Source organism: Diadema antillarum, unplaced genomic scaffold (genome assembly GCF_040938485.1).
Source record: "Diadema antillarum isolate AM-2024a unplaced genomic scaffold, OU_Dant_1.0 scf00000127, whole genome shotgun sequence".
NCBI classification, from domain to species: Eukaryota; Metazoa; Echinodermata; class Echinoidea; order Diadematoida; family Diadematidae; genus Diadema; species Diadema antillarum.
The window spans coordinates 1,344,605-1,357,691 of record NW_027271016.1 but is presented as its reverse complement, the minus strand read 5'-3'; the positions used below and the strand labels follow the sequence as shown (position 1 = coordinate 1,357,691).

The following is a 13,087-nucleotide window of genomic DNA, read 5'->3' as shown; positions in this document are numbered from 1 at the left end:
CTCTTGAAATCGTTTAATATCTGCTGTGTACATGCATGCACGTAAAATACGCATGTACAACAAGGAGTAGTCATACAATGACTCTACTGTATTTACAACATTGTTTGCATGACACGTATTGCAACTGATGGACAAATTGCTCTACATCGACGTGAATAATTCACGTCGATGTAGGGCAATTTTCCAATCAGTTGTAATGAAAACATCTCGACGGAAGAATTTCATAAATTTGAATAATTACGCAGTATACCCGCTGCATGCCATAAGGATTAGAACCAACACTTGCTGTCGGGTGAAAACTCGGTGGTCGATTGAGATGACGCCTGTCCGGTGATCAGGAGGTCGTAGGTTCGAATCCTGCTCAAGTAATACTATGTACCCTCATGATTTTTTTTTTAAATCATGGCTATTACTAAAACACTGATCAATTCAGTGCTTATTCATGTTGATGTAGGGCAGTTTGTCAATCAGATGCAATGAAAACATCTCGACGGAAGAATTTCATGAATTTGAATAAGACACGAATTACTAGTATCATTTGGAAATCGGTCATTCTTGTTTGTTTCTTTGTATGTTTTTGTAATAGTCATGTACCTAATCTTTCACGAAATTTCTCACCCCGATATTAGTCGGCAATATTTCAAATGCTTGGAAAAGATAACATACATTGATATATTTTACTGTGATTTATTTGTTTGTTTGTTTGTTTTTTCTCCACATAAGTCACCGTGCATGCGAATGTGGCTTCTATAGTCTAAACGTCCCGAGGCATGGATGGTATAGGCCTTCATATAAATATTATGGTATACCTTGCACACACCGATACACACACCGACTCACACACGGGCACACAGACACTATGTATGTGCATCATAATTATTTTTATCATTATTATGCTGATGCATTAATATGTAATATGAAACATTGAACCATATAAACATGAAACATATAAGTTCTGCAATTAACAAAACTCAGAATTCTGACATGACTGCCAACAACAACGAATGGAATAATTCCCAAATCGTATAATTCCGGCTAAGAGACTATTATGTTATTATTATTTTTTTTTTTCGTCAACACACAATCAATGCACTGTTGTTGTTTTTTTGACTCCGCGGCGGAGAACACCACACAGGTCCAAATGCAGTTGATGTCCTCTGAAAAGATCACCACTTTATTTGAACTTCTACAACTGCGTCATTTTAAATGATTGAACGGTGAAATTCTAATGAGCTTATTGGTTGTTTTTTTTAATTCCAGCCACCCGATTTTGATGAAATTAGCAAAACTACAACGCATCATTTTGAAGTAAAAGTATGCAGTATCTTGTGATGCTGAGATTAAGTATAGTAGAATGCACTTGAAATACAAGACAAAACAGCCAATTGGATGCATGTTAATCCAACCATAAAATTCTACAAAGTGAAGGACAGGAAATACCGCTTTAAACCTCAAATCTGAAAATGATAAAATAAAATAATAAAAGAATACTAAGTGCATAGCGAAAAATCCATATCTCCCTTAGATGTACATAAATGGGGTATACATGTACTATTACGTATAGGCCTACACCAAATTCGTAAAGAACAAGTGTATTGTGTGTACAGCATTAAACGCAAAATTTGAACGCCGCAAAGAATTGGAAAGAATATGACATCGTGTCTTTTACACGTTCTGGCATCAGCAATAGTACCTCAATGAAAGAAGGAGATGTTGTTCAGTAACTGTGATGTAAAATCAGCAGAACTGAGTGTTAAACATTGATTAAGACTATCTAACACTAATGTCGTTAGCTACATACATAGTCTAATGTGATAATTCTATCAACAATTTCTTATCCATTTCATCAATCTTTAGAAGTTCTGACATCAGTGATGTACCTTAATGAAAAAAGGCGACGTTATTAAAAAACTGTGATGACTAATTGTATATAAATCAGCAGGACTGAGTGGTACTGATTAAGATTATCAAACACTAATGTCGTCAGCTACTACATTGTTCTAATATGATAATTTCATCAACACTTTATTATACATTGAAAACTCTTTTACCTAAAACAACAGAAACAACAGCAACAACAAGCCGTCTAAAACATTGGGACGTTGTTAAAGCACTTTCTCAGTGTCTGCAAGATCAGAATATTTGCCAACGTAGGGTTTCTCATTATTAAAAAAAAAAACCACCAATATCATATTAGGTATAAATTAAGAAGCAAGATACAGGACAAATATGATGTACATTACATTATTACATGACATATACGTTAATATCAATATCCTCTTTGCTTTCTCATTGATAATATTCGGCGAAATAGCCTATATTAATGACAGATCATCACAGTTGAATGGCATATACATCAGTTTCCTGGCTGGATGCCTAGTGTAGTTCATCAACCTTGACCGAACATGCTTTATTATTCCATATACGAATTAATAAGATATTATTATGCGGAAAGGACAGCAGAATATGCTTTCCATTTTATTAAATCGTTTCGGTAACGAATTGAGCATTGTATGTCGAGCAATAGATTATAGAGACTCTGCATTGTTTCTGCAATATACGTAAAAGCTATGCAGTTTCCCATAGCAGAAGCTAAAGTTTTCCGAACCGGTCGTTTGACTGCAATAAATATCTGGGTCGTTTTGAAGTCATTGTAGAGCACAAAGATGGCTGTTACTACGGAAATGGTATGACAAAATTGACAATTTTGTGGAAAAATTCCCAAACTTTTAATGAATAATTCCTACTCAATTATGATGGGACATGATGTTTTTTCTATCATTATAGGACACCCAGCTATCATATTAGAATGTATGTTTGCTGTTACAGTGATGGCGAGTGTGACTGCCAGGGCCGTTACCATAGCAAAGCATCAAGAAATGTTGGAGTTTTAGAAAAAGCCGTAATACAGTAACATAAAACGCTTGCTCGGCTGTTTGATTGCAATAAAACATCTGGGTCATTTTGAAATCATGATAGTGTAAAAAGATAGCCATTAGATGGATGGTATATCAAAATTTTCAATCTAGTGGTAAGTTATAAACTCTGCATTAAAAAACATTAAAAGTTTAAACACAGTCGTAGGTAATAATGATACGACACTCGGATATCATCAGATGCTTGTTTGTTGTTATAGTAAGAGTGAAAGTTACTACAACAAGGGCCGTTACCATGGCAACGTATCCAGAAATGTTGGAGTTTCAGAGAAAGCTATAGTATAAAAAAGCATGGTAGGCCGTTGAATTTGATTGCAATGAATATCTGGATCATTGTATAAGTCGTGGTAGTTTTCGCATAAGAAGATGGCCACTTTTAATGAAACGGTATGATAACATTTTCAATTTTGTGGAATATTCTCAAACTTTACATTACAAAAAAGCATTCAAAATATTATACACATTCAATGATTCAATGATACTTCTCATCATAATATTACACTATGCATGTTTGCTGTTACAGTGATGGCAAGTGTGACTGCCGGGGGAGTTTCCATGGTAATGTATCAAAATCAAATTGAATGAGGGTAAGAAAAATGGACCATACACCAAATCTGTCATTTTACAATATGAAAAATTTGTAAGTACATCCGTAGATACATTTTCAAAAAAAAAAACAGCAACATTAAGAATGACTGTCATTTAATTTGGATCTCTTGTGCCCAAAAATGGTTGTTTCCACGGCAACAGCGTAAAAGAAAGCCATTTCTTCAGCAGAAGAATAGTATCTCTGCACATCATGATTATCAACAGCCATTCCATGTGATGGTCATCATCAAAATAAAACAGAACATGAAGTTAAGATAATGAATATTTGGATGCTGTTATTGATTGTGTTGAGTTGATTGGAAACAGACACTTTAGGAGAGCTGAGATTGCAGACGAATGAACATAAAATGCATGGCACTGCCTAGAAGGCATAAAAAACTATCGAAGTGTATTTTAACTTTTGTATCATCCTGTTGGCATGGAAACAGTCGTATAAGTCATTAAACACCTGAAATATCTTCAAGATGACTGGAATCAAACTCAGAATGAGTGCCACGACTTCCTTGCATGGCTTCGAAATTCACTACCATCAATGTGCAGTTATATAGTTATACACACACTCTGTGTTTGTTTTATGTATGTGTGTGTGTTTTGTCATGTACCATTTTTACCATGCATCATTTGCTCAGGTATATAATGGCCATAATGGGATGAAAGCAGTTTGTGCGTGATTCATATTTTGACTGATATCGGGAGAACAGCCGAAGATTAAACATGCTATTGTTGAAAGGTTGAATTTTGTTTCAGATTGTTCAATTACAAAAACAGGACAATTCTGTACAATTTCTGTAATGCGCAACCATGGTAACGGCACTAATTGTCACACTCTTATATTTTCATATTCGTCATTGCAAATTCCTAAAACGTGTCTATCTCTGGAAATTTTGCACAATGATTCGAAGCCACGAGGAACAACGTACATATCGTCACATCAGAGGTGAACAAGACTAGTAAAATTATTGTATTTTTTTTTGTTTCCAAAATCAAGCTTACCACGATGTTTATATCCCTTTTTCTGTTTTTTCCCCATGAAAATAAAGCTATAATGTTTATCATACTGTATGTATAATGCTTGTATTTGTTACATTTTTGGCTAATGAGGGTATTCCTACCCATGAGAGGAAAAACAAAACTTGAATTGCATTGAATTGTCAGAGTATGAAGCCTCAGACTTCTTTAGTACTATTTTTGCTTGACTTGCTCTCCTCATTTTTCAATTGCAGCGTTAATCAAATTCAGGACTCCTCCACGTCCGGCCTCTCTCTGCTCTTTTGTGTATATAACAGCATAATGAACGTTATTGTACAATCCTTACTGTTTATTTCTGAGAAATAGGCTTTATGTTTTATATAAATTATATATTTTATGTTAGTATTGTATATTTTTTGTTAGAAATATGAATATAAACTGAACTGAAACTGCAATCTAATTGAATGTTGCTCAGCTGTCTCATAATAATATACTATCTGCCTATATACTTTGAGTAAAAATCCAATGTGCTTATAAGGCCTTTTCGCAATTTTATCATGAAATCATTTTTTTTTTCAATTCATTAGAATGCTAGAACTCTCAGAATATACTCATTTTACATGATTATGGGAAACTGTTATTAACGACAAGATGGCAAAAGAATCCGGTATATGGTTTTGCGAAACAAGGGCTGTGCCGCTGCGTAGGCGAGTGGATTGAGGAGGCTGTTCGCGTAGGTCATCCAGCGAACCGTCTCTATGACGCGGAAGTCGAGAATGCGCCTCCCGAACAGCTCTGTGGTCACCGTGAAGTAAATGAGCACGAGATCGTATGGTATCCAGACGAGCAGGAAGATGACGACAATGAAGGTTAAGGTGCGCGTCGCCTTCCTCGTTTCCGAAGACGATTCGCGGTTGGCAGTGTCACCGCCTGCCTTACCGAACTCCCTGTCGCCAGCATCAACGCGACCATTCGTGGACCTGGCGGTAGATTCAAGTGCGGTATCATTTCGCCCGTGCTCCTCAATGGTCTCAGAATGACGCTGGTATACATCTTTACCTTGTCTATCCCTTACGAAGCCGGGATTCTCCTCGCCAAAACGTCTGCCGCTGCCAGCACCCGGCAACTGAGACTTGTAGTCGTCTGTGCTCTGTTCCTTGACTATTTCTAAGACATGTTTGATTCCCATCTTTCGGATTTTGCGATAGATGCGGAGGTACAGAGTCAGGATGATAAAAAAAGGCGCCACGAAGGTGAGGAAAATGGACACTATGCTAGATTCGAAGTAAGAAGTGTAGTTGGGATGGCATGCCTCAGCGGCGTACACCGGTGGATCGACGAAGTCCCAAACGGTTATGAAGCCCATCCAGATCGCAAAGGGCACGATCCACGTGAAGATGTTCGCGACGATTGCTACTCTCTTACTCCTCCGCTGAAAGTGGCGGATAGGATAGTAGGTGGCGATGTACCGATCGATGCAGATGACGACCAGGCCCATGACCGACACACTGACCAGGCTGTGCTGTACACCCTGGAAGATGTGGCACATCGCCTTGCCGAAGATCCACTTTCCGTAGACTATGAACGTCGCACGGAGGGGCATGTTGAAGAGCCCCACGCACAGGTCGGCTACGGTCATATTCATGATGTAGTAATTGTTGTAGCCACGAAGACGCCTCTCGTGACGAAACGCGAGAAGAATCAGGATGTTGATGATCACAGTGAGGACAGTAACGAGTCCCATCCCCACCACGCCGACGAGATCGGAGAGTGAGACATCAGTTCCATCCTCTGTTGGCTGCGAGATCGTCGTTGACATGGAGAGAGTTGACATGGCTCCATCACTTTGAAACTCTCCAAGAGTGGCCGCTTGCCCTATAATGCTGGCGTTCTGGTGAGTTTCCACCATTTTGGAAAACTTACTGCTATCTTCAAAGAGCCGCTTCGCAAATGAGTAAGTGGATTTGCAGCTCACTGACACCACGGAGCGAAGCTTTTAATTGCAGACCTCCTAACACTGTCCGGAGTTTCTCCTGTCGAGTAACCGTCAATTTTACAACACATTTACAAACAGTTAAGTAGTGACATTGGGCAGCATTCGCATGCATTAGTAGTTGCAACCATTAGTTAAGGAAATTTAGGAAACGGAGGGACATGTTGAAGAGCCCCGAGCACAGGTCGGCTACGGTCATATTCATGATGTAGTAATTGTCAATTTTACAACACATTTACAAACAGTTAAGTAGTGACATTGGGCAGCATTCGCATGCATTAGTAGTTGCAACCATTAGTTAAGGAAATTGGTCGTGGGATGCATGTCAGAGCGAACCCTAATGGACGACACAATTACTAATTATTGATAACGTCAGGAAATAATACCATTAAAGGGGAGTAATGTCGAATAGATCACAGTTCTCTCAAGGCATACACTTTGCGACATTGAATCAAGAAAATGTAATAACATTACCTAGAGTGAAAATAAGGAAGAAAAGCATTTTTTATGGACAATTTTTCTTTTCATCCTATTCTAAGGCCATCATACAAGGCAAGGAGATGTTCTAAATTTATATTGCGATCTTCTGTGTACGTACCAACAATGATTACATTCCATTTTGATTCTCGTAACGCCATTACTTCCCCATCGAGATTAATACCCCCAAATAACCACTGTTACGAAATGAAATCTGTCAGCAAATTTACATCAAGAATCAAGCTAGCAAAAATCTCCATTTGTGTGCTATACTATGAGACATGCAAAAGATGAAACTCGAAACGAGTTAAATGAATTAAAGCATGTTGTTGAACGAATGACTTTTTAAAGCAGATCGGACTAAGTTTTGGCATCTTTCCTTTCTCTATATACCAACAGCTTGGAAATGAAATTTATTAATATATAGGAGAAGACTGTTTGCAATTCAGCCTTCCTTTTTGTTTATTTTGTCACCTGTTATGCTTCAACGAAAATACGTATTGATGATAACTTTTGCAGAGCGTATAATTCATGACACACGTTGAAAACAAAGTGTAAATAAAAAAAGGTATTTACAAAGACATAATAGCGCATAAGGTTATAAAAATGCTTGTAACATATAATACCATTTTATCTGGTAAACCATGACAATAGAATAAATTAGAAACAACTGTTCACTTAAAAGGTTTGTGAAGATAAATGACGATTTTTCAGGCCTGTATGAATCATCATTCTATTGGAGAAAGAAAAATATTATTTGAAACTAACCTCTTTTTGTCTTCCATGCACTAAACAAAAATCGCTGTGTCAGCACTCAAAATCAGATGTTCGTGATCAGCGAGAAGTGAACAGACGGTAGTATGTAGCTCTTTCTGCAATGGCGGGAATCTCCGATGGCTGTTAATGCCACGACATAATAAGAACGTTTTGACGATGCGTAAATTTTCTTCGTCGGGGGTTCGCCAGAAATGATGCGATTTTCTTCTCACGACCAAATCAATCTAAACTGAAAAAACCTGAACCTGAAATGAAAAATACTAAGAACAAGAATACATCGGCAAATTGGGAGTTTTTTCCCCTGAACTAATTTCACGGAGTCGTAGCTTGTGTCTGATTGGTCGAGCTCCAAGCTATGATGATTGCTGATTGCGGCTATTAGTTGTAAACTTTGTTTATTATAGTAAACGTACGACATCATTTTTTTTTCTGTAACCGATGCTTTATGAAGAGAGAGAGAGAGAGAGAGAGAGAGAGAGTGAGAGAGAGAAAAGATATCTGAATTTCGCGGCGTTTGATAATATTATGCACCACACAATCATGCAAAATTTACATACGCATTGCATTGAAGGGGATGTATAAATGCGTGTGTGTGTGAGTGTGTGGGAGAGTATAGGTTGACGGATCAAAGTGTAATGTAAGAAGACTTCATAAAGAAAAACATGAAACAAGGAAAAACAAAACTGATAGTAAGAATGAACAGCGAAAACTAGAAAGAGACAGAGAAGTGATAGGAGGGGCTGCAGAGAGTAATGATACTGGTTATACATGGATTGAGAGAGATAAATGAACTCGAGAGACAAGAAAATCAAGAAGGAATTAAACTGAGAGGAAACAATGATGAAGTTCACTGAAAGTAAGACATACTTTCGAAGTTTGATGACGCTTTTGAAATAAGTGATGCACGAAAAGCTGTAGAGAGAGAGAAAAAAAAATCCTTTATTGCATTTCTTTGCTTTTGCTGTGAGTTGTTTCTGAAGAAATCACGATATGGCAACTTATACTGCTCAAAGGTTGATTTCTATAAACAGAACAATAAGTCCATTTACGATCGATGTCAAGTTATGACTTCATTCAAGTTTAAAGAAAGAGCGCGGCAGCGATACCGGAGCCTATTATCAATCGCAATTTTCCAGCTCCCACTATGGATCAGATGTTCTATCTTTTGTGACTTGTTTCACAGTAAAAAAAAAATAGTAATAATAAAAAAGATAAAGAGCTAACGTATATGATAGAATAATAAAGAAGGCAATAATGAAGACTGAAAAACTTTGTGAGATGAAGAGTAAATATTTGCTTGTCTTCTTGAAAGGCAAGATGCCGCGATGGATGCTTATCGATTTAACATCATTGATTGACGGGTCGGGAAAGGAAGGAAGTAGAAAATATTGCTCACTAGATCCAGTTACTATTCAAGTTTCATTCCCTTTCCCGTTACAATAGAAACACTAGAAGCTCTTTTAAGTATACTATTTAAAGTCTTGTCCATTATGCATCATGCACTGATAGATGTTGTAACTCTAATTGAGCTTTGTGAAATATATATAGAAATTACATAGGTCAGGCATATCGGATTCATTTCTTGGCAGCGAAGTGTTCGTAGAGTCCTAAAGTTCGAGAGTATTGAGCACTTGGAGAATTGGAGAATGAAATTTTACAAACCACAGAAGTGAATGCCCTTTCCAATTCAAGAAATCACAAATTCAGTTGGAGTTAAAGCCTATTCATGCTTTCAGTTAGCATGGTTATCGACCTGAGTATCAATACTTGTTCTTTACCGGTAATATGGACACAATAAGCCACGTATCGATGTATATTTCATTTTGTTTTTCAACAATACAACAGGTCAAAAGCATGATTAAATATATTCCGCATCGCCGAGATCATATAAAAGTGGAAGTCAATCAGAAAAGCATATAGTCCATTTGGATTGTTCTTAAGTCTTTATATTGGTCCAATTCTAACGCAGAGATAGTTATATAAAACGCATATAAATAAAAAATATGTTAATTTGTTTTGAGTTAGCTCTTATAGTCTGTGGTATAGTTATTTCTCATTTCCATCGTGTTTGCCAAGTGTTAAATGTTTGAAATGAATACTGTATCTACTTCAAGTACAAAGTGACTCTTACAAAGAGAGTTAAAAGACAGAAGTATGTCATTAAACTGACAAAACTTAGGAAGTTTTGGAATTCAAAAATTTCACTTTCATAACAATATGGTGATATCGGTCGCAACCACATTACAATTTAGAAGAGGCAGGAATGATGTCATCCCCTCACATCGCTTATAAAATGTCGGGTTTAAAAAGCAACAGCATAAAACCAAGCTTTGGCAAATAATGTAATATGGAAGCTCTTTATTCCCGCTTACTTTTACACATACATTGCTACTTACAGTGGTCTAACAATAATTTGACGTGTAAGATGCATACACTCGCTATTATTAAATATCGTTTAATAAAATTACCTGTGAGTGGAGTGATGGAAGAACTTGTGAGATGATGACATTACTATTACCTCAGTTTTAATTTGCATATCGTGATTGCAATTTGTAACATTGTTTGGCGAAAACTTGTGGGATTTCAAAATTCTATAGCATTCTGTAACATATCCAAATTTAGTGAAACTTCTGTCATTCTGTATCTTTCCGCTTTCAGTCTAATCATTAAAATCAGAATCGGACAATGTCAGAAATGAGCTTCATGGACATACAGTGAAAGGCTATAACAATAAAATACTAGTAATACCAATATAATCGATCTTTGTACAGGCCTAATGTCATGTTTTCATTGCTGTCAGCGTTGGCATGATAATCATCTTATTCGTCATTGCAATAAATATTACTTTTATTATCATTGATATCACCATTGTTGTTGTTGTTGTGGTTTTTGTTATAATTCATACATTATTTTTTTCCAATTCCTAATAACGTTAATGGTTTACTATTGCCACACTTTTGATCTCGTAGATGCTCAGACAGCGGACAGGGAAATAAGACAGGTTTAACGTCGCGTCAGCCAGACGGGTTGAATTCTTGATGAGCCATTTCGATGTATTACAAACAGGTTCTGAGTGATGGAAGACGCGTTCTGAGCCCTTCTGAGAATTATGATTCCGCCTTTAATCCTTTGTAATCTAAAATTTTGTGTTTCGTTTCTAATTATGTATTATCACTATTTTACTGTATTTTTATGTAACTCTGCAGTATGCATTTTGTGTTGTTCTTTAAAATGCAGAGGCCCTTTGTATATCAGTTCTTTATTTGAAAGCGCTACCCTGTGACAATGAAACAAAATAAATGAAAAAATAAATGAATATATACAAAAGCAATACATAGATAGATAGATGAATATAATGATGATATATTGATATTCGCCAAGGAAAAAATAATCATCGAATTAATTATTGTCACCACTAGGAGTGTAAATTGAAGAGCATTTTTACAGCCCTGTCCCTGTGCTCATCCCCTAGCCCATAAAGAGCTGTCCTCGTTTCAAATTTGTTTGTCCATGATCATCTTAGCTCTTCTAGAATTATTATTATTGGTACAAAAATGGCACCCAAGCCGCTTCATATTCTATTACTGAACTTTTGAATCAATCATCCCTTTCTCAAGCAATCAGCAGGAAACTGGATTAGTTTTTAAGCCCCATTGCAGATACTGCTCGATACTGCGCGTAATTTGGCACAAATCAGAATGCCCCCTGCCCCAAGTCATTAGAAAATAAACAAGGAAAAGTAGAAATTACGCGGTGCGTAATATATGTCCCCGCCGGAAGTAGCATTTTGTAGCAAAATGTACAATATAGGTCAAAAATCAAGGTCAAAGGTCAAAGAAGTCAAAGGTCAAAATTCTGTGTAGAAGTTTTAAAGCCCTCACCTAGTGCCATCACATAAAGCAAACGGAATCGAAATCGGGTTAGAAATGTCGAAGGAGTAGCATTTTGTAGCCAATGTACAATATAAGTCAGAAATCAAGGTCAAAGGTCAAAGAAGTCAAAGGTCAAAATTCTGTGTAGCAGTTTTGAAGCCCTCACCTAGTGCCATCACGTAAAGCAAACGGAATCGAAATCGGGTTAGAAATGGCGAAGGAGTAGCATTTTGTAGCCAATGTACAATATAGGTCAAAAATCAAGGTCAAAGGTCAAAGATGTCAAAGGTCAAAATTCTGTGCAGAAGTTTTGAAGCCCTCACCTAGATCCATCACATAAAGTAAACGGAATCGAAATTGGGGTAGAAATGGCGAAGGAGTAGCATTTTGTAGCCAATGTACAATATAGGTCAAAAATCAAGGTCAAAGGTCAAAGAAGTCAAAGGTCAAAATTCTGTGAAGAAGTTTTGAAGCCCTCACCTAGTACCATCACATAAAGCAAACGGATTCGAAATCGGGTTAGAAATGGCGAAGGAGTAGCATTTTGTAGCAAAATGTACAATACAGGTCAAAAATCAAGGTCAAAGGTCAAAGAAGTCAAAGGTCAAAATTCTGTGTAGAAGTTTTGAAGCCCTCTCCTAGTGCCATCACATAAAGCAAACGGAATCGAAATCGGGCTAGAAATGGCGAAGGAGTAGCATTTTGTAACAAAATGTACAATATAGGTCAAAGGTCAAGGTCAAAGGTCACAACTGAAATTCTGTGTAGAAGTTTCAAAGCTCCCATGTAGTGCTATCATATAAAGCAAACAGAATCAAATGTGGCTCATAAATGACAGAGAAGTAGCAAATTGAACATTTTGATCACACACGGACGCACACACAGACAGACAGACGGACGGACGGACACACACACGTACGGAGCCCGTTTCATAGTCCCCTGCTCGAACTCGTTCGGCGGGGACAATTAAACTCAGTTTGTGACTGTGAGTGAATCCAGAAACAAGCATGGACAAAAAGTGGTAATGAGATCACGTTTCCGTTATGATGGAACATTTACAGCAAATCGCACGCCTATGAAGGCATGATGAAGTTCAGCTGTAGTAGATATAGAGTAGACATGATGGAGAACGACGTACTGATATCATTCATATTATAACAATGAGTGTCAGAGGCTTTTTTAGATGAATGAATAGACTGTTCCTATATCTTTATGTACACGCCTATTGATAACATGCAACCTTTCATGGTGTCATTTTTTTTTTTTTTTTGGGGGGGGGGCTGTTTTCTGATTTCTGTTTTCATTACTTTTCTTTTTTTCTCTTTTTCAGATGCATACTACAATTGCAAACAACTTACCTTCATCTCTTACTAGTTCGGTGGCAGCGGGGGGGGGGGGGGTCCCTCACGGAATCGAAGGGGAGGAGGAGGGCTCCCCTTTCTTTCCCTACCTCC

The 13,087-nt window shown here is 37.3% G+C and overlaps 1 protein-coding gene across 1 annotated transcript; it reads right to left on the bottom strand.

Moving 5' to 3' along the window:
- Positions 1-5,154: 5,154 nt before the first annotated feature.
- LOC139720372 (muscarinic acetylcholine receptor M1-like) lies at positions 5,155-6,423 on the bottom strand. The gene has a single exon (XM_071631738.1). The coding sequence runs from the start codon at positions 6,421-6,423 to the stop codon at positions 5,155-5,157; it is 1,269 nt and encodes a 422-aa protein (XP_071487839.1).
- Between the last annotated feature and the right edge of the window lie 6,664 nt (positions 6,424-13,087).